Genomic DNA, 22479 nt, shown 5'->3' with positions numbered 1-22479 from the left:
TATATTTTTATTGATTTCAGAGAGGATAGAGAGATAGAAACATCCATGATGAGAGAGAATCACTGATCAGCTGCCTCCCGCACGCCCTGGGGATCGAGCCCGCAACCCAGGCATATGCCCTTGGCCAGAATGGAATCTTCAACCCTTCAGACCACAGGCCGACGCTCTAGCCACAGAGCCAAACCGGCCAGGGCTAAACATCAATTTTAATCCCAGATGAATTACTCAGTGGCATGAGGGTGGAAACTGACTTAGATGACTGGCTTAGATGAATTCACTTAGCGAATTACTCAATAAGAAATAAAAAATATTGGCTTTTCATTCTAAATAAATCCAGGGCTTCAATGATCATTCCAAACCCCATTTGTTGGGACACATTTTAGCTTTTCTTGTAACCTCCTCCATCTACAACAAAATATCAACTGCACATAAATTTTATCTTGCACCATTTAGCATTGCACTCTCTGATATACTTGATATACTTTGAGTGTAAAAATCGCTACCATCAGATTTACTAGAATTCTTTCATCTTTTTTTCCAAAAGATCCAAATATTATTATAGCTAATAATGTATTTAGGCTAAAAAGGTCCAATTGTCAAAAGTGAAAAGAAGTCCATTTTAGAGCTTAGAAATAATCTCTTTAAAAGAGATTGGGTGGACCTCTTCAAAGACAAAGACTCTGTCCCTGAAGGTCTCACTTCATCATCTAATAGTTTTCACCATGAAGAATTCTTCCTTCTAATTCTCTTCTATTAAATCAAACTGGTTAATTAGTGACTTTTGAGAGATTTTAGAAAAATTATGGCTATATTTCTGACCAATCTGTTGCAGCATTTAGAAAAATATTGCAATAGGTACAAAGAAAACAGAGCAACTTTTAAAAATTAAGGCAAAAATTAACTCTAGGGGAGAGAAAATGTTGAAGAAAATGTAATGACAGAATACTAACTAGCTTGGCTGTAATAATAACATACACTTAGCCTTAATAATGAAAACACCACCCAAAGAGTCCATCAAAATTGTACATACAACTACATTGGGGGAAAACGGGGATGGAGGCGTAAGAGAGCTCTTCAATTAGCATAACAATGTTAACAGAGACAAAAACAATACACACGATCTGTTTAGAAATATAACCAGAAGGAACTGGTTTTGAGATATAAACCTTTTAGTATTCTGTAGAAATATAGTATTTTAAGAACTAATACAACAATCTTCAAAGCAGGAACTATTAACCCTATTTTATAGATGCGGAAACCTGAGGGTCTGAGGGGTGACATTTGCCCATGTTTGAAGAGGCAGAAAGTGGTGGAGCAGAGAATTGTGCCGTCCTTCTGCCAGTCACCATTCTTCCCCAGCCAGGGCCTTCCGCAGGGCTATCCCTCAGCCAAGAGCACTCCTCTCTGGCCTACCTCTCATCAGCACAGGGCAGGGACACTGCCTGGCTGATAAAAGGCAGAGTAAGTAGCTTATGAATCAATGAATCACCGAACCAACAAGTGAATACATAAAGGGAAGAGCCCAGGCCCACCAGATTCCTCTGCTAGACCTCTCAAGCAAGGTGTACAGGCATCTCAACAGGCGGGGTTAACAACAAAAGAAAATACACTGCAAGGAAAGCCCAGCACACAGAGTTCCAGAAGCTCAAGGACACAATGAGATTTCAATTCTGCCTAAGCATAGTCCATGTGGAAAGGCAGGGTTTAACTGACCACAGGCACAACATGGGCTCAGCAGGGCTTCGCTTCCTCCCCTCCTGGAGGGTGACTGAAGAGGGAGCCTGCACTGTGTCAGGGTGGGAGCAGAGGCTCCAAAAGACTGTTGGGGGGCATCAGGGTATCCAGACAGCTCAGGACCCAGTCTGTGTGACCTTTACTCTCTGTGTGGCCCTGTCCAAGTCACTCAGCCTCTCAGAGAATTACTTCATCATCTGTAAAATGGGAATAACAACTTCCTTGGTGTGAGGATTCACCAAGATTACATGTTATAAGCCTGACACACAGTAGGGTTGAGGGGGAGAAACTGAGCAAAAAAGAAAAAGAAAAAAGACAGAACTCATGGATGTGGACTACAGTGTGGTGATTGGACTGGGGGTTAGAAGTGTAGAAGGCGTAGAGGAGAAAAATGATGATGGAAAAAATAAAGGAAGAAAGAAAGAATAAGAAATAATACTCTTTAGACCCTATGCATTTCCATTACAAAGAATGTGCTTTGTTCATTTACATTTCTAAAAACCACATAAAGTACTCTAGCATTAGATCTTATAAGAGAAGGTAGTTAAATAAACAAATCTCACCATTACTAGGAACAGTCTTCAATGCCAAAGTGGAAGCTGTTGGAAAAGTGTGTAGGTAAAGCTGCCTGGACCATAAGTGACCTGTAAAGTAAAAAAAATAAATAAAAATTTAAGATACATTTTTCCATGAAAAAGCACTTTAAAAACAATCAAGCCCATATTAACATTAATATTAATATCTATAGAATAAAAGAACCAAGACAAGCCCTGACTGATTTGGCTCAGTGGATGGAGCCTTGGCCTGCGGACTGAGGGGTCCCTGGTTCAATTCCGCGGGCTCGGGATCCCCAGCAGGGGGCGTGCAGGAGGCAGCTGATCAATGATTCTCATCATTGATGTTTCTATCCCTCTCCCTTCCTCTTTGAAATCAATGAAAATGTATGTCAAAAAAGACAGCCCAATTTAAAAATAGGAAAAGATTTTAAAAGACAGTCTCCAAAAACACCATATACAAATGGCCAATAAGCAATAAGAAAATATGCTCATTAGCCATAAAAAATGCAAATCAAAATCAGATACCACTTCACTAAGATGACTATAATGAAAAGGGCTGACAACAAACGTTGTCAAGGATGTAGAGAAATAACCCTCATGTGCTGCCAGAACTAGGTGATGGCAGCTAACAGCCAACGGGTAAACTGACCTTCGAAACACCCCTTTTCGGTAAGGGTACTGACCAGCCCGGAACCTAACACGTCGCACTCCCACGCGACTCAAGCTGTAGGACAGCCTCTCTCCCTTCAGCCTTGCTGCCCGCCATCCCCCTCGAACCCCGCGTCGACATCACCAAAAGAACCCGTGGGTCGCGCCGCCAGTACGGCGACACTGGCTTGCGATTCCCGGCCCCTCTCTGCCCAGCGCACAGGATAGGAACAATCTGGAGAACTGGAAGGGGCCTCGGACCTCAGGCTACTGACTGATCTTGGAACCCAGAGAGGGCGAGGGCGCGCGCAAGGTCACACAGCGGATCTGGGTGGGACGGAGCCCGGCGTGAGGGGCCCAGGATCTGCGCGCGGCTCCATGCTCCTCTTCGCCCGGACGAGCTCCCGGCCCCCTCCCCGCTCGTAGCCCCCGCTCCGCCCAAGGCCCCCACTCCGTGTCCCTGCTCTCACCCACGGGCACGCGGCAGAGCGCAGGGAGGGAGCCCGCTGCGCGCACCGCCGCCGCCATGCTGGAGTCCCCGCAGCGCCTCGTCCAGGCAGCCCTCCCCACCGCCCGCCCACACTGCAGACAGAGCCGGCCTCTGCTCCCCGGGCCTTAATTCCCGATACCAGATGGCAGTGCTGCAGCGCAGCCCGGCGTGGGAAACTGTCCCGACTTGCACCGAAAGAAATGAGTCCGGCGCGGCTGCGAACAGCCTCGCAGGGTCCTCACGTGAGGACCCGAGGGCGGGGTTTGGGCTGGTCGCCGAGGATGGAGGGCGGGGCTAGGGCTAACAGCGTTCTCTCGCGAGATGTGGCGGGGCCGGGCGGATTTCCGAGGCGACGGGCGCGCGTCTTTGACCTCCTTATCTCGCCCACAGGCGCTGGGCCTGGGGACTTAGCATCGAGGTGGGCCGCACACACACATCAGGGAATGGGTCTGAGCGGAGGTCCACGCGGTAAGGCAGACAAGGAGTATGGCGCAAGTCGTTCATACCCACTCCAGTAGCGCTCTGGAGTCCATCAGCTTTTTTCTGATTCTAAGGTTTGGCCACACACTGTGTACCAAGTCTGGGCTACAGTTTTTATTCACCTGGGCATGTCTTGATCTGGGCCTGCTCTGATGACCCAAGTATGCAGAAGGGGAAATACATGGACATCTTGTAGGAAGCTAGGAATCCAGCTCAGACAAACCTCCGATTTTCAAAGTTAATATAAATTTTTTCAAATACAGAAAAGCAAAACCTGTGACAAGCTTAGAGCGCGAGATTATCAAAATAGTTGCTTCAACTACTACTATTTTTTTCTTTGCTGAACTAAACAACGGGTTTCACTCCTGCCTCTTTTATAATGCATCCCATTTAAATAGATTTTTGCCCTGACCGGTTTGGCGCGTAGGCCTGCGGACTGAAGGGTACCAGGTTTGATTCCTGTCAAGGGCATGTACCTTGGTTGTGGGCACATCCCCAGTAGGGGGCGTGCAGGAGGCAGCTGATGAATGTTTCTCTCATCCATGTTTCTGCCTCTACCTCTCTCCCTTCTCTGTAAAAAATCAATAATATATATATATTTTTAATAGACTTTTAACATCAAATTGGACCATTTAAAGGAAAGAGGTTGATCACGCTCAGTACTGGCAGGGGTTTGGGAAACTGGCACAGTGATTGATTGGGGAGGGAGAATTGCTGATTAATTAAATAATTCGTGTATGGTAGGGTACCTGCAAAGATGGCTCCCCATTACGTCCTTCTCTTCATGTACTTGCAATCCTTTGCCTGGTTGTGGAGTTCATGTCACCTCCTTTGAATCCAGGCTGACCTACCACTGCTTTGATCAACTGATAGTGGTACAGGGCTTCCTTAGGAAGTAGAAGAGAGTAACCTTGAAGGTAGATCAATATTGTCAAGGGATGGACGTGGGCACCAATTCAGTCCTAACAGGAATCCTCATTTTGGGGGTGTGGTGAAGAAGGGAATTTTATTTAGCAAAAAACAAAAACAAAAACAGCTCAAATGTGATGCAGCATCGCTGTGAGCCAGCCCTGGGGCCAGGCCCCTCACCGGCTAGACAGCTTTGCTCTGCTCCTCAATGGCCTGCTCTGCTCTAGTGAGACATCTCCATGTTTCAGCTCAGCCAGGGAGACACAAACCCTCTTTCTTTGGTGGAAAGGACAAGGGCCTGCTTAGAGCCTGAGAGGAGCTGGTTTATGGAGACAGAAGGTCCCACCCTTGATCCCTCATTGGTCTGTTCCCATGTAAATCCAAATCCTCTGTTTGATTGATCCAAAAGGCACTGACATGATTGATCAGAATAGATGCTGCTTGGAGCTATGCAGTTCCAATTGGATAGGGAAAGACTCAGTCTACTGGTTGCAATAAGATTCCAGGAACTCCATTATGAGATGGCAGAAACAGTGCAGGAGGCAATTCAGGAAGAGGCAGGCTTCTTTCTGAAGTGCAGTTTGTGTGTAAGTGGCTGCTAAGCTCCACTGTAATAGTTACCCCTAAGTTTACTGGCTCTCAAGTTCATATCATGTTGCCTCTGTAATTTAGGTTGCAAACAGGAGCTATCACAGATCAGAGTCATCTTGACTAAAAAGAGTTAGCTTGGACTAGGACAGTCCCTCAAACATTTAAAGTCCAGATGAGGAGGCTAAGCCCAGAATTCAGGGAACCAGTTTAAAGTGGATCCATGCAGACAGGCAGGATCTATGGGTCCAAGAGTTTGTGCAAGGCAGAGGGGAGCAGGCAGGTGGGATGCACAGGAGCCACCTGGACAGCTGAGATCAGGATGCCAGTCTAGAAGGCTAAAAATCGTGTTTCTTCCCAGATAGCCAAGGTTCACAGGAGCAGAAATAGCAAATATTTTACATTAGTTTAATGTGCTCAATCTCACCTTTTCCCCAATGCCCTTCTGTCACCCCCACCCGTCACTTTATATACCTGGATGCCTGCAACAACTTTGTTGCTAGTCTCAGCCTAAAATTGGTCCCTTCCTCTAGTGTATATCTGCTGTATTAACCATTCTTGTGCACCTACTGGTGCCACTGAAACTTCATTCTGCCTACAGGATAAAATTTCACCCCTCAGTTTGGTGTTTAATGCCCTCTCCAGTCTGCCCTAACCTCCTGCTGCTCCTGACAAGAACCCCTCCTTCAAACAAAGGAGCTTGCTTACCATACCTCAGTCTCTCCATACTTCCAAGCCTTTAGAGTCTAAAGGTTACATAACGTATAATCCTGTTTATATGACACTGGAAAAAGCAAAACTAAAGGTACAGAACAAAACAGTGGTCACAAGGGGTTGTGACAATGCCTTGCCTATGGTTGTTTGTTTGTTTGTTTGTTTAAAAGGGGAGACTTGTTCCTGAAATAGGATTTTATCATATTCTTTGATCAGTCTTCCCTGAAGCTCTAGCTCAGTGGCTCCTAGTTTTAGCTGCTCATTTAAATCACCTGGAAATCTTTTGAAACTCTCACTCATCAGAGTGGGCCCCAAACAATATATATATCTCTACAGCCCTTCAGGTGATTCTGTTATCAGGAAATCCCCAGTTGGGCTCTGGCTGCCTGTCACTGTCCAATATGAAGGCAGGGCTGAATCATGTTATGCGTTTATTGAGAAGGCTAGCCAACCAAGAAGACAGGGTGCTACAAGCACCAAATCCTGTCTTCCAGCAGGTGCAGGGTTATAAAGGGGAAGGGGCTAGGGTGAGGCAGCCCCGGAGTCCGCAGACGTCAGCTGTTGTCTTTAGTCATCAGGCGATGAGACGATGTTTTGACTCCTGGTTGGTCAGTGTGACCCTACTTTTCGGTTCTGCTGGGGTTCTGCTGGCTGGATTCACACCTGAGTCACCTCCTCAATGGTTTCGCACAGACCTTGAGAAGGAAACTTAAGAAAAACCTAACCCCTTATTCACATATGTATATGTGTCCTAAGATTTAAAATAATATTACTTTTCAGATTAATTCAGGTGCTCTATCTGAATATACGCCCCCCTATCAATTCCCTTGCAGCAAAGGTTGAGAATCCCTGAGACATCTCCACCAGGGCCCTTTCCAGCGGCACCAAGGAAGCCAGGCTGGTGTGCCCGCAAGCTATTGGCCAGTGGGGCAGCTCCCCGGTTAAATACACTCATGTCCTCGGCTTTTCTCTTCTTCCGCGCAAGAATGTGCACATACCCTGCCTCAGACCCAGCCCCGTCCTCGGAACCAGATTCTATGTCTCTCTAGCTCACATCTCAGAACCAAATTCCTGACCGTGGACAAGCTGAAGCAGAAACAAGCCCCTTCCGAGCGCCAGAAGACTCCTGTCCCGGGCGGTGAAAACCAGAGGTAGGGACAGCACCAAGCATCGGACTGGAGGAATGTGACGCCACGCGTGGTCAGCACTGCCAGGGTGACCACAAGCCTAGGCAGCCACACCCGGAGCTTCTCGTTGCGGCTACAGCAGTCACGCCTCAGGGTCGCCAATCCCTTTCAGAGGCGCAGGCCTACGCAGATTTTCATACGTCATACTTAAGCGCGCCGGCCGCTGAGACTTCTGGGGAATGCAGTCCGTGCGAAGGCCGAGCTTTGTGCGTGCAGGCGTTCGAGCCCTTTGCGCAGACTCATTGCTTTCCGGACCTGAAGAAGCGCCGTCTTCCTGGGTCCTCAGCGCTGAGTCCCAGAGGTGAGGGCTGTAGAGACGTGACTTTGATGAGAAGTGAGCGCCGGGCCGTGAGAAGGGCACACTGAGATCCTGGGGGAGGTGGCGTGGGAGTAGAATTGGGTGACACGGCGGAGCCTGCGTGTGTGTGTGTGTGTTCGTGTTCTTTCAGATACACCTGATACACTATACACTATATGTCTGTCACCTGCCAACTTTCAGGTTGGAAGTTGGGAGTCTTCTGTCAACGAAAACTTCAGGAAACCTTTTTGAGAGACTAAAGACAGTTTTGTTCAGCAATGGTTTGCAGACCAGGGAGACGGCCTCCAGGATGAACTGCAGGGGAGGCAGAGTTTTTAAAAGCAAAAAAAAACACAAAACCCACAAGAAGCTGACCGGTAAGGGGATTGGTTGCTACGGGGAGCAAAGCCATAAGTATACACTATACATAGAGCAACCGGTCTTTCTAGTTTCCGTTAATCCGTGGTCAGCAGGTAGAGGTAGGAGATATGGCCAACGCTTGTAGTCATGAGACATGGGCAGCAGGGGTATCACAAGATTATGAACATTGCCTCAGTTTCCCTTGGAGCTCATAAAACAAACTTGTCAAACAGGCAATGATTAAACAGACAATACAGGGAGTGCACTTTGTCAAGTAGACAGAGTCAGAGTTCAAACTGCAGAGCTACTTCGTCACTCAAGCAGAGCCAGAGACCAAATTGCAAAAAGTTACAGATACTTGACCATAAAGTCATAATATTAAAATACTCAACTCCTCTCGCCCCTTCTTCCCATTATGGGTGCTTACTAAAGGTAGGTGGAACTGACACACGTGTAGTGTGCCTCTCATTTCAGTCCTTCTTTCCCAGAAACTACCTCAGATTGACCGTTTAGTCCCTACCTTGACCTCCACGAGTGATAACGATGAGGGGTAGCTTCATGGAGGAGGTCGCATAGAGGATCAGGACAAGACATACAGGCAAGGTGATTGTATGGGTCTGATCCAGGGACTGACAGGAATAAACTGTTTTGGGACAGCTGTTCTAGAGGTCACATCCAGAACTAGAGAGAGGAAGGGACTAGTGGCAGGGAGCCAGTTAGGAATGGTTAGTGGTAGTCATCCTGAAGCAAGCTGTTATGGACTCCAATTATGACGGTGTCAGTGGTAGGAAGAATACAAATGGCATTGCAAAGGAAGAGTCAGAAGAAACTGGTGACTAGTTAGACTTAGGAAGAAAGAGATGACTAATTAGATTTAGGAAGAACAAGAGCGCAGTAAGAACTTGAATGTGGGGCACCTGGAAGGATACTAGAACATCTGATTGAAATGTAAAACAGGGAGAGAAGTTGATGTAGGGCAGTGGTCGGCAAACTCATTAGTCAACAGAGCCAAATATCAACAGTACAACGATTGAAATTTCTTTTGAGAACCGAAAACCGACTTCTGCGCATGGGCCACAAAGTTTCGATCACACTGTATGTGCGCGCCCGCATGTGGTATTTTGTGGAAGAGCCACACTCAAGGGGCCAAAGAGCCACATGTGGCTCGCGAGCCACAGTTTGCCGACCACTGATGTAGGGCATTGCAGAGGGGAAGATTGTTTTGAGGTCCTGGCAGAAAACCTAAATCAAAATTGACAGTCATTTGGAAATGCGAGGTGAGTTTGGAAGAGGTGTTGGGACTACACTGGGAACCAACTCTTAGAGTGGAAAATGGAGTGCCAGGTGTGAATGGATTTTCTGAGGGTTAGCAAGAAGAACATTGTACAAAGGCTGATCCTTGCTCAGCATCCCTGTTCCCAGGGTAAGATTGGGAAAAAGAGTTACAGAAAGATGCAGAGTTAGTGGGAGGAGGAAAGTCAGGGTAGTGCAGTATCAGAGCAGCTACAGCAACTTAGAGAAGTAGAAACTTGTCAAAACAATCAAAAGCTGCAGAGAAATAGATAAAGAGAGAAGGATTATTGGAATTAGAGCTCAGAAAGACATTGTTAATTTTCAAGCGTGCAGTTTCAGGTGTGTGAAGGGTGGCACGAGCAGAATAAGGATTCAGGAAGAATAGGTGTCCTGGCTGATGTGGCTAAGTAGTTGCAGTGTCATCCCGTGCACCCAAGGGCCTCGGGTTCAATTCCTGGTCAAGGGCACATACCTGGGTTGCAGGTTCAATCCCTGACCCCAGTCAGGCACGTACGGGAGGCAATCAATAGATGTGTCTCTTCCTTTTCTCCCTCTACTTCTCTTTCCCCTTCTCTCCCTCCCTTCCACTCTAAGAAAAATCTATGGGAAAAAAAAAAAATCCTCTGGTGAGGATTAACCAAAAGAAAAAGAAAGAAAAGAAGAAGAAGAATAGGTGGTGGTGATGTGTCGTAGGTAGGGATATATTACTCATCCAAGAAGTTTGGTCATGAAAGGAAAACCTAAATGAGAATTATTTTGCTAGAAGGAGGCCATGAGATTCAGTGAAGATAGTTTCAGATAGAGGAGGACTGTATCTGTTTGAACATATGGGAAGAAGGTACTGGAGAGATGGGAGATGTTGGAGAAAGAAAAACGGGTAATGCAGGGAGCTGATTCTGCGCAAGAACAATCGTGGAAAAGAACATAGGACACAGTTGTGAGATACTAAGGTAAAGTCCTAGAGACACAGACATTTCTGTTTTGTTGACCTCACTCCCCTTCTGCCTAGTGCATAATATTCATTGAATGGTAGGATGAATGGGTTTGTATTGGGCAGTAGAAAGGAAAGGAGCTTTCATTAATTGAACAAGCTGTAAGATAAATGCTTTACATTAATTATCTCACTATTTACAACTACTCCATGAAGTAAGCATTAAACAACTGGGTTCAGCTGTTAGCATAAGTAATCAATAATAATTCCAGGTCTGTGGTTGCTTTCTACCTCATGGTTCTGCCTCCCTTGGCATTCACTCTTGTGAAGCTCAGTATAGTAAAAGACAGTGTTCTGCTAAAATTGAAGGTTTGGAGTAGCTATGGAGCTAGGACAAGAACAGTAAAAGCTTTTTGGCAAGGGCTCATTTGAAGATACAGAATAAGAATTTGAAGAGTGTTTTCTCTAGAAACACTGAAATCCAGGAATGGCACTGTACTAAATACTCTTTATGATGATAGTTTAATTCCATCCTCATAACTCAATAAGGTAGGTACTCTGTTGCAGTTTAGGAAATTTAGGCTTTGTAAAAGGCTAAGGTAAAATTTGAACCCAGGTCTGTCTAGCAGTTTTTTCTGTAAAGAAAAAGACTTATTTTCGTTAAAAGATAGCACAGTACCTGGTCAGTAGCAAATGCAAATGCTAAAAAAAATGCTAGTTATTAATATGGCTAGAGGCCTGGTGCACGAAATTCGTGCAGGGGGGGGTGGGGGGCCCACAGCGCAGCCTGCACCCTCTTCAATCTGGGACCCCTTGGGGATTGTCTGACTGCTGGTTTAGGCCTGATCCTAGGGCAGTCAGACATCTCTCTCACAATCCTGGATGGCTGGCTCCTAATCGCTCAGCTGCCTGGTTGCCCCTAACTGCATCTGCATGCCAGACTGATCACCCCTAACTGCCCCTAACTGCCCCCCCTGCCAGCCTGGTCACCCTCAACTGCCCCCCTCCCTGCCAGCCTGGTCGCCCCTCACACCCCCACGCCCACCTGGTTGCCCCACGTAGCCTGTTGTTCAGTCGTTTGGTCGTCCCTTAATAACCCCCCTGCCGGCCTGGTCATAGTCAGCCATCTTGTGAGGGTATGAGGGTTAATTTGCATATTACCTCTTTATTATATAGGATATAGGATGTTTAATGGTGTGCCACTGTATAGATGAGCTGGATTATAAATTAAACAAATTTCCTATTTAGAAATTTAGGATATTTCAAATTTTTTCTGTATTATTTTAAGGATTAAATGCTTAGAAGGTTTCCACACATAGCACTCAATAAAGGTTAGTATAATCAATGGTTAAGACAAAACTTTGCATATATCCTTACTTATTTCCTTAGGATAAACTGGGGAAGAATTGCTGGATCAAAGAATATGTGTATTTCCAGGCCCTTGATACAAATTGCAATGATTTTTCTAAAATCTAATGATGACGCTTCCATGCTTAAATCCTTCAGTGATCCCCATGCCATGTATAGAAAAGGGACCATACAAAGCTCTCCTGGGTCCAGCTGGCTGCTGCCTGCTTCTCCATCCTCATCCTTTTTCACAGCTCTGCTTGCAGCTAGACATCTGCCATTCTAAAGAAGTTACAGTTGTCAATCCTTTCCATGTAAAGACCTTCCTCCTTGTTTTTGAAAACTAGGTGTTTTTCCTGCCTAGAATTTTCTCCCACAAATCACAGCTTATCTTAGATCCCATTTCTGCCCAGAAACCTATCCTGTTCCTCCCTCCCTCCATCTGGGTTAGGCAAACCTCATGTGCTCTCATAGTTTGCTGTGCGTATCTGTTTACAGCACTTAGCCATTCTGCAGTGAAATATTATTTTGGTTACTTGTTTGTCCTGTGTGCTAGGCTATAAGCTTTTAGAGGACAAGGAAGGTGTCATATGGTATTGGGGCTTGGTAATCAATAATTAGGGCTGAATACATGTTTGGATGAATGAAAAATAAGGATCAGTTAATATACTTCCTTGACTGCAGGAGAGCAGTCAGCAAGCCATACCTCTTCCTCCTCCTCCGCAGGATCACAGTCTCTCCCATCCCATTCTTAAATTCCAGCAATGTTTGATTTCACTGTTGTAATTAGACTTTTGATTGTAAGAAATTGAGACGTACTTAGCTAAAGAGAGTAGTGGTAAGGGTTCACACAAAGCATAAGAGGGTTGGGGTCTTATGGACATCCAAGAATAAATAAGGCTGGACTCTATGCAAATTGGAGCCCAGGGGTGGTACTTCGGAGCTAGGAATTCTTGGGTCTTTGCTTCAGTGCTTTATCACTAATGTGACTGAGCTGTTCTTCCTCCTGACTGTCTAGTCCTACCTCCAACACACTCATGGATTCTGCTTTTTGATAACTTAGGCTCCCCTTACCTCCCACATATTCATGGGTTCTGCTTCCTGATAACTTTGGCTCCCCTAATCCTCATAGCTACTTCTGTCCATCACATCCTTTCAGTTCAGCACCCACTTGTCCTGACATTTCTTAGTTTACATTCATGAGGAAGGATGTCATCTCTTCAAGTCAGATCACATTTCTGTCTGCTAGTCAGCCTGTGCGTAGTCCATCTGGGGCCTGCTCAACGTGGCTGCCCACATCCTTGAGCACAGGGTTGTAAATAGGGTATTTTTCCCTTGAAGAGGCTTTGGGTATTTACTTGACGTATGTTATCCATGTAGTCATTTATAAAATTTCATATGCTTTTTATCCAGTAACCATTCAGGGTGTGTGTGTGTGTGTGTGTGTGTGTGTGTGTGTGTGTATTGATTGATTGGTTGATTTCAGCGAGGAAGGGAGAGGGTGAGAGAAATAGAAACATCAATGATGAGAATCATTGACCGGCTGCTTCGTGGCATGCCCCCTACTTGGAATCGCACCCACAACCCTGGCATGTGCCCGACCTGGAATCAAACCATGACCTCCTGATTCATAGGCAGACACACAACCAGGCACCAGCCAGGCACCATTCCAGGCAATATTGAATGTGAATTTATAAGTACAGTATGAGCCTTAATCTGTTTTTGACACAGAGAAACAAAATTCTGCCTCTAGGATTATGGTCAAACAAGAACCATATTGTGTTCTAAATAGCTGTATCTATGCTTTTTGCTCTGGTTCTGGGGCATGGTGGGCTTGCCCCTGGCCTTGCTTTCCTTCCCTTTGTGTAGGGTATTAAGTTGAGGATGAATATATAATTTACTGGTATATGGAGATTTCTTGCTTCCTGGCTCAGAAAACTACAAATAAGATGGTCTTTCTCATACTTTCTTTCTCACCCCACACCTTTACTTCGTTAGGACTCTGCCCTTTCCTAATGGAGAGCACCCAGGAGGGAATGGCTGCTGTGGCTCCAACTGCCAGATGCCAGGTGATGTAGACTTTTCTGTTTGTGAAATACTTTATTTGTCTCCAGAATGTAACCCCTTTTCTTTCTCTGTCCTGGAGCTTTTCTTTATCAGACCCACCAGGTGGATGAAGGATTCCATGAGGAGTGCTTCCTTCCCATTTGACTTGTGGTGTCCTTCAGTGACCTTTTCTTGCCTTGAATGCGTGCTGTGCTCCCATTAGCCTGTCATCAGACACACAGCCCCCGTGGCCTTCGCTCGAGTGATTTTGCTTAAAAAATGAATGTACGGGTCTGATTGGAAGGTTTGGGGAACAATGGGCCAGTTTAGTCCTGACTTCTCTTTGTATGGACTAAAAGCAGGCCCCAAACAGTCCAGGGTGTGCTGGGGTAGGCTGCGGAGTGAGAGCACCTCAGTGAGGTCATGAGTCCTGAGGAGCGTGTGGTGGGCACAGTCATGTGCTTGCCCCTTCTCACGCAAAGGCGTAGGGTCTTGAATTACATGCTCTGGCTCAAAACTTTTGCAGACACACTGAAGACTCATCTGGGGTTTTAGGATGTGGGGTAAAGATGCAATCTAATAGAATCACAGAACATTAGAGTAAAATGAGAGGGATCCTAAAGATGATCTAATCAACATCACTGTTTTAAGGATTTGTAAAAAAAAAAAAAAAAAAGACCATGGATGAAGTTTGAACAAAGTTGTAGATTAGATAATAGTAAAATGTCAATGCTATTTTGTTGATTTTTATAATTATACTGTGATTATAAAAGCAAATACCCTTGCTTTTACAAAATATATATACTAAGATATTAATGAGTAAAGGGACATCATGTTTGCAAGTTACTCTTAAGAAGTTCAGGCAGAATATAGGAATATATTCTCCAGAGAGACAGGAAGATAAAGCAAATATGGAAGATATTAACATTTGGGTAAGCTGGGTGAAGGGCCCGTGGGAATTCTTTGTTTCTTTCTTGCAAGTTTTCTATAAGTCTCACAAAGAGCCTTGATACCTGATACTCAGAGCTCAGCTGTGACTATGGTGGTGTGGGATTATGACCAAGAGGAATGATGCTACTTTCCCAAGTGTGCCAAAGCCCTGTTTTGTCAGAACCATTTCCTTCCCCAGCCTTCATAACCTCCAGGGCTGTCTTTATGACACTTTTATCTGGTCCATGTAAAATGAAGGGTTATGAGTAAGGGAGAATGTGATTGTGTTTCCAGGAGTCAGTGACATTCATGGATGTGGCCGTGATTTTCACAGATGAAGAGTGGAGGCATCTGATCCCCATGCAGAGGGACCTCTACAAAGAGGTGATGCTGGAGAACTATCAGAGCATCATCTCTCTGGGTAAGGAGAGCTTCCCATAAGTAGCTGGTCTCTGTACGGTGCTAAAATGGATTGAGAGGCTAATAAATTGATACCTCTTCTTCCACCTGAGTTCTGAACCACTGAGAGACAAGATAGAAGAGTAGAAGGATGTGGCTTAGGTGTACAATGACAGTGGACTTCCTAATCCTGAACCCCAGCTCCTTGAACCGTAAGCAGGGACCACCACAGGCTCCCTCGCTCAGCAGCCTGGCCCTGCAGCACAAAGAGCCCCAAGGAGCAGAGCAGACGTGTATCTGCTACAGGGAGCTGGCTCTCCAGAAGGGCAAACAAGAGGCCGAGTTATTTATGCCTAGCTCTTCCCCCAGCTCATCAGTCAGGTAACTTACTCAGCTCCATCCAGAGTAAGGGTGGGGCGAGGAGCCAGCTTGTTGAAGGAAAAGTTCTCCTTAGAGAAGCAAAGGAGAGACATGTTTCACTTTAAAAGGGGGTCGGGTGGGGTGGGAATACAAGGTTGTGCCTTAGAGTAGGTCACTAGAAATGTGTTTGATTTTGAATATTTGTCTTAAGTGCATTTTAGATGCCCATAGATGGGACTCTGCAATTAGAGACTTTCATGACAAAGGGAAAGTTAAGAATTACTGCTGATGTCAGATACTCTTGAGAAGTAAAGTTTGACTCTTGCAGGTGATGAGAACATCTCAGGAGCTTCTAGAATAAGAGGCTGAGAGATGCACAGATTCAGAACCAGGCTTACAATCAACAGCAGGTGCTAATAAGAGGAGTCAGATTGCAGGTTTCATGCAAGGCAGCTCAAAAAAGCAAGTGTAACACCCCCTGGGTTAGCTTAAACAGGCTAAATATGGAAAACAGAATAGTGTTAATGAAGTATTAAGAGGGACTGCTAAGCCTTTATCAGAGGCTTTGGTGGGATGAAATTCTCAGGAATATAGAATTCATCAGATCAGAAGCCACAGGGAGGTGATGGATGTGGCCTCTTTGTCAGCAGAGAATCAACATACAACTGGATACATGATCCTAGGGTCAAGTAAGAAAGTGCTTCTCTTTCCCAAGTTGGGGGTCCAATGCAAAGGAAGTTTAGACCTCAAGACTATTTCTAGGAGTGGAATCTATATAACCAAAAATGGATAAGTTCAGCCCTGCCTGGAGCATCGGCCCACAGACCGAACTGTTATGGGTTCGATTCTCCATCAAGGGCAGGTGCCTTGTTCAGAACAGGAAAAAAAAAAAAAAGCAGTTACCTAGGTTGCAGGTTCCCCAGCTCCTATAGGGGCAAGTGTGGGAGGCAACCAATTGATGTGTCATTCTCACAGTGATTTTTCTCTCTCGCTCCTCCCTCCTGACCATCTCTCTCTTCCCCTCCTCCCTCCCTTCCACTCTCTCTAGAAATCAATGGAAAAATATCAGTGAATGAGGATTAAACAACAACAACAACAAGAACAAAAATGGATAGGTTCACTTCTAGAAATTTGTCCCAAGGAAATAATAGGATTAGCAGCCCATGCTGTACATACATGTTCATCATATTGTGTTTTTTTAATAGAAAAAAACATTAAAAACAGTCTGAAATATCTGTCAGCAGGAGATTAAATAATTATATTATTCCATACAATATAGTATCAGGTAGCCATTAAAATGGTGAGGTAGCCCTGGCCGGTTTGGCTCAGTGGATGGAGCATCGGCCTGCAGACTGAGGGGTCCCAGGTTCGATTCCAGTCAGGGGCATATGCCTTGGTTGTGGGCACATCCCCAGTGGGAGGTGTGCAGGAGGCAGCTGATTGATGTTTCTCTCTCATTGATGTTTATAATTATCTATTCCTTTCTGTAAAAAAAAAAAAAATTAAAAAAAATGGTGAAGTAGATCTGTGCTTAATTGAAATAAAATAATTTTTAAATTTATTGTTATGTGAAAATACCAAGTTTACAAATCAACATTATTTCATTATGCAGTTTTTAACAGAGTATATCTGTACTGAAATGAATAGAAATTTTAAAACAAGAATACAAAGTACATACCTCTAATTTTCCTACAGTGAACATGACTGATTTAAATAAAAGCATATCACTAAAGGATAAATAAAAATTCACTTTCATTACACATTTTTACTCAAGATGATCTTTTTTCATCCTTATCTTCCCTGAGCCATGGACTGTTCCCACCCATCCTACAAGTGCTAAAGCCCATTTACTTCTGAAGAAAGAATAAACACATTCATTCAAGGGGATTTTATCGACTTCTTGACCAAGTGCAACTTGATCCTTTTTAGAACCTTACTAGTAGTGTTGACCTCTATCCAGATGTGCCTGCATTCTCTGCATTACTTTGTATTCTGTATTCTTGCTGCACATGGTCTGCCTTCTGTGTTTTCTCTGAAAGTCCTAGAGGCTGGGATGAAGTTTTGGAGTGGTTGTGTATATTTGTCACATACCTGGCTTCTTCCTTTCTCCATGAGCAGGACTTCCAGTTCCTCAACCTGATGCGATTTTCCAGTTGAAGAGAGAGGATAAACCTTGGATAATTGATCTTCATGGACCTGATGAAGGAAGATGGCCAGAGAACATTTCTCTAGGTAACTGCATAAGAGCAGGGTAGGGCAGTTTGTTTTGTTTTGTGGTTATTTGGAGGTTTGTGGGAGGGAGCATTGGCTATCACCTTTTTCTCAAATTTAGATCTTCTGCTTTCGTGCTATTCTCTCGTTTTAAAAATAATTTTTTTTATTGATTTTCAGAGAGGAAGGGAGATAGAAACATCATCAGTGATAAGAGAATCATTGATGGGCTGCCTCCTGCACGCTCTCGTACTGAGGATTGAGTCCACAACCCAGGCATGGGAATCAAACTATGACCCCTGGTTCATAGGTTGGTGCTCAACTACTGAGCCACACTGGTCAGGCTAGTGCTATTCTCTATCGCCTACCAGGTTTCAGTTTTTTGACATCTAAAGCTATTATTCATCTTTTTTTAAAAAAATCCTCACCTGAGGATATGTTTACTGATTTTAGAGAGAGAGAAAGGGAGAAGGGGAGAGAGAGAAAGAAATACTGATGTGAGAGAGAGACATTAATCAGTTGTCTCCCATACGTGCCCTGACCGGGGATCGAACCTGCAACCTAGGTATGTGTCCTGACCAGAATTGAACCTGCAACCTTTTTGATGCACAGGATAACACTCCAAACAACTGAGCCACTTGGTTGGGGCTGGTATTATTCATCTTTTTTCACCAAATGCTACCCTCAGATCTGTCATGTTGCCTATTCACAATTTGATATTCCTATTTCTCACCATCCTTTCCATTTGCATACTCTCATAATTACCTTGGGCATGCTCCCATGGAAATTCTTTTCTGAGATGTCAAACATCAGTTCTATTCCCTGCCTTCTTCTTTATTACCAAATCTCAGTCTTTACCTAAACTGTGTGGCTATTTGCGGAGCAAGCAATGTAGTGACCATATTACTTTTCAGATTTATCATAGTACCTCTTCTTTCTGCTGTAATATTTTCTATCCCAGGAAAGAAACTGCATCTCTGTTTTCTGTCCATTACAGACTGGGAGACGAAGCCTGAGATTCAGGATGCGATTCAAAGTGATTCAGAAGAAAAGTCAGAAGAAATTTCAGTGGAAAAGCTTGGAAGAAAAAGTCCTCTGTGTATTAAATTGGAAGTTCATGCACTAGAAGGTGGGTTGGAAACAGAGAAGGAAAGTCCTACAGTGGAGACTTGTAAGAAATCCCTTTCCCAGGAGGAAAGCTTGCAGCAAGGGTTAACCCGTCCCAAGAAAATTCTCACTAAAGACAGAGACCAGGAATGCAGTGATTGTGGGAAGACCTTTTTTGACCACTCATCCCTTATCCGCCATCAGAAGACTCACACGGGAGAGAAGCCCTATGACTGTCATGAGTGTGGGAAAGCTTTTTACAACCGTTCAGCTCTAACTGTACATCAGCGAGTTCACACTGGAGAGAAGCCCTTTAAATGCCGTGAGTGTGGGAAAGCTTTCAGTCGTAGGTGCAGTCTCAGCAGACATTTGATGTCTCACACTGGGGAGAGCCCCTACGAATGCAGCACATGTGGAAAAGCCTTTTTTGACCGTTCATCCCTAACTGTACATCAGCGAATTCACACTGGAGAGAAACCATTTAAATGCAGCGAGTGTGGGAAAGCCTTCTTTGACCGTTCATCCCTCACTCGACACCAGAGAATTCATACTGGAGAAACTCCTTATGAATGTAGTCAGTGTGGGAAAGCCTTCAGCCAGAAAAGCATTCTTACTAGACACCAACTCATCCATACTGGCCGGAAGCCTTATGAATGTACTGAGTGTGGGAAAGCCTTCTATGGTATCTCATCACTGAACAGACATCAAAAAGCTCATGCTGGAGACCCTCACTACCAGTGCAGTGAGTGTGGAAAAGCGTTCTTTGACCGCTCATCCCTTACACAGCATCAGAAGATTCACACTGGAGACAAGCCCTATGAATGCAGTGAATGTGGGAAAGCCTTTAGCCAGAGAAGCCGGCTTACACGACATCAGAGGGTTCATACAGGAGAGAAACCCTTTGAATGCAGTGTATGTGGGAAAGTGTTTAGTTCTAAATCATCAGTTATTCAACATCAACGGCGCTATGCCAAACAGGGAATAGACTGAACTGAGTGAAAGTTTTAGTCAAAAGACCTCCATGAAAACTTAAAATAGGTCTTCCTCATCTTAAATTGATCAATTAATCATTCTACCTATTCTGGCTACTGCTCTCCTTACCTGCCTCTGCTACCACAGTGTTTTGAATAAAAACTATATACCATGTTATAGAACAGATGTGGGATGCTGGAAATTAGGGTGCAATTGTAAAGAGTCAACATTTTGCAGAAGTTTCTCAGACAACAGGATAAATGTTAGGAGGTGATCCTCAGACACACCTCTTATCTGAGGCCCCTGGTATCACTGCACTTTAAATAACTGGAGGTTATAACAGGAAGGGAAAGACAAAATTATATCAGAGCAGGACTGTTGTTACTCAAATAGTTCTTTTTGTAACTGTTGGTCCCTCTCTGAGCTTTTTTGCACACTGATCTTTTTGGGTGTCCCAACTTTTAGATCTCTTTAATACTGATACTACTAATAGCTAGCACTTATTGAGCACTTATTATGGGGTAAACACTCAACTGCAAGTTTTGCAAGGAGATTATTTGGTCTTCTCAAATAATCCTATCTGGTGTGACTCAGTGGGTGAGCCTTGACCTATGAACCAGGAGGTCCTGGTTAGATTCCTGGTCAGGGTACATGCCTGGGTTGTGGGCTCAATCCCCAGTAGGGGGCGTGCAGGAAGCAGCCAAACAATGATTCTCATCCTTGATGTTTCCATCTCTCTGAAATCAATAAAAACATATTTTTTTTAAAAACCCTATTAAGTAGGTACTCTTACTACCTGAATTTTGCAGGTGAGCAAACTGGAGTTTAGAGGGGTTAAATAAGTTGCCCAAGGTGACAGCTAGTGAGGCCAGTTCTTGAATACAGGTCTATCTTCAAAATCTATTCCTTTCACCATTATGCTGTAAAGTTGGTTTTATAATTTATGTACATGTATTATATACTTAACTAAATTGTAAGCACTTTGTAGCTCTCACAGTGCCTTGCAAATAATAGGTGCCCAATAAATATTTATATGAATGAATGATTTTCTTCTTACCCAGTTCCATTTAAAACACCTAATAGATTCACATCCTTTCTTTGAATTCTTTCAATCTAGCCTACACCTTTATCATCAAAGGGTCCCATTACTGCAGTAGTCAGTCACTTTCTGATTCCAGTTCTTCCCTCTTCACCATTGAAGAGAGTTATGCTCTGATGTCATCACAAGTAAACCCCCCAATAAACAAAGATTCATTTCTTACATAAAACCTGATGTGAGTCAGTCTGTCTACTCCAAAGTCATCATGGAAGAGAAAGCTGGAGGTTTTGTAGAATATTTTTAATGGCCATCACTTCTGTCCACATCTCATAAACCAGAACCCACCACCGAGAGGCTAGAAAAGTAAACAAGCACCTCAATATTTGGTTAACATCAATAGCTGTTGGTTATATTTTGAATATTACTGTTAGGCCATTCTTTCCAAGTGACTCTTCTGCCCATCTTTGTCTTATGCAGGATGCAAAATTTCTCCTCAATTTAAGCATCCCTGAATAATGTGATCCCACATTGCTGAACTTTTAAGTCCTGACTCCAAAATCTATTCCCTAGGTCCAGCCCAATATTTTTATTTTATCAAGTAAAATAACTTTGACTCTAGGCATTTGTTTAAGGTGAACCTCAACTTACTAATGTCCCTGTTGATCTTGGCCCACCTTTCTTCGAGCAGATGAGTGGCAGGGAAGACTTTTCATGTGTGGACTTTTGCAGCAACATGAAAAACACTACAGAATCTATTGAAGTAAATAATATCTGATAATATTTAATGTTACATAGAAAATAAAAGGGATTATTGATAACCTTTTGGCTGGTGACTGTCTCTCAGAGTTCTAAATCTTTCATTTACTGCTTTGTTAAATGTAAATTGAGGATCAAATATTTCCCTAAGATATTCTGGCAATGTCAGCAAGATGAGACTAGAATTCAAAATTTTAAAAGATTTTTGAGTACAGAGGTAAACTAAGTGGAAGCATCAATATAATAGTTCTTTGTTTCCTTTTTAAATTTGGTATTCAGAGGATTTGTTCTATAATTTTGCCTCTTACATCTTTTTTTTTAAAGTTGATATTTAGAGAGAGAGGAAGATAGAGAAACATCACCTGCAACAGGACACATGCCCTGACCAGGAATCAAACGGGCAGGTGCATGTGATGACACCCAATTAACTGAGCCTCACCAGCAAAGGGATTTTTTTTTAAATGTGAAATACTGTTCCAATTCCTGCTTAAAGTTCTGAAGAAAGGGCTTTTTTACCTTTTAATTGGTATCTCACAATAGGGCATGTAGTAGTGGAGGTCTTAAATTTTTAGGTTTTAATTTCACCTAACGGCCATTAGTAGGACCCAATCTTGGAATCAGAAATTGGCCAAATTAGAAGTATGCCAACATTCTTAAGACAAAAGGTGGAATACTTTGTATTGTTTGTAGTGATTTAGCCTAAGACTTTGAAATTAGTTTCCAGGAAATGAATAATCTCTCTGGTGCTTAAATAAGCCCTATCCTATCTAATAATAGAGTAACATGTAAATTACCATCACTCCGCTACACCCACGATTGGGCGGCGGGAGGCTGGGGGGAGGGACTCAGGGTGGCCTATCCGGCCATTGAGAGGCACGGATCCGCTGCCACTGAGGGGGGCTACCCTGCTGTTGAGAGGCACAGACCTACATCCGCAGACCTACATCCGCTGAGGGGGCCTGCCGCGGACACCCAGCTGCGCCTCTCAACGGCAGGGTAGCCAGGTGTCCGCGGCAGCCCCCCTCAGCAGCCGTTGAGAGGCGCAGGGGGCCTCCCGCCCCCTGCGCCTCTCAACAGCAGGGTAGCCCCCCTCAGTGGCTGCGGACCATCAAAAGTGGGGGAG

General features: G+C 44.2%; 2 protein-coding genes across 5 annotated transcripts in view; one reads left to right on the top strand and one right to left on the bottom strand.

Annotated features, from left to right (window-relative positions):
* Positions 1–3657, bottom strand: part of MRPS5 (mitochondrial ribosomal protein S5) — a 30184-nt gene extending 26527 nt beyond the window's left edge. Inside the window, exons 1-2 of one of the 4 annotated variants that reach the window (XM_079792802.1) lie at positions 3569–3657; positions 2298–2378 (exon numbers count right to left, since the gene is read on the bottom strand). Coding sequence is in view for 1 of the 4 variants with exons in the window: in XM_079792799.1 (XP_079648925.1) it covers positions 2298–2378; positions 3410–3467 (139 nt within the window). In the remaining 3 variants the exon portion in view is untranslated. The other 3 variants (XM_079792799.1, XM_079792800.1, XM_079792801.1) reach the window with 3 other exon arrangements.
* A 3858-nt stretch (positions 3658–7515) lies between these two features.
* On the top strand, positions 7516–21265 carry ZNF2 (zinc finger protein 2). Its single transcript, XM_079792212.1, has 6 exons — positions 7516–7608; positions 7807–7982; positions 13535–13605; positions 14807–14933; positions 17390–17503; positions 18480–21265. Exons 2-6 carry the CDS (start codon positions 7916–7918, stop codon positions 19577–19579), a joined length of 1479 nt encoding a protein of 492 aa, XP_079648338.1. The 5' UTR covers positions 7516–7608; positions 7807–7915; the 3' UTR covers positions 19580–21265.
* The last annotated feature ends 1214 nt before the right edge of the window (positions 21266–22479 follow it).

Source organism: Cnephaeus nilssonii, assembly GCF_951640355.1.
Source record: "Cnephaeus nilssonii genome assembly, chromosome: 15".
Taxonomy (NCBI): Eukaryota; Metazoa; Chordata; class Mammalia; order Chiroptera; family Vespertilionidae; genus Cnephaeus; species Cnephaeus nilssonii.
This window is presented reverse-complemented; position numbering and strand designations above follow the sequence as displayed.

Bases quoted from the DNA above. Each gene is read 5' to 3' on its own strand.
- ZNF2 (XM_079792212.1), top strand. From the start codon at position 7,916: ATGAACTGCAGGGGAGGCAGAGTTTTTAAAAGCAAAAAAAAACACAAA. The intron at 7,983-13,534 runs GTAAGGGGATTG...TTACTTCGTTAG, and splicing joins AACCCACAAGAAGCTGACCG to GACTCTGCCCTTTCCTAATG. The intron at 14,934-17,389 runs GTAAGGAGAGCT...CTCCATGAGCAG, and splicing joins TCAGAGCATCATCTCTCTGG to GACTTCCAGTTCCTCAACCT.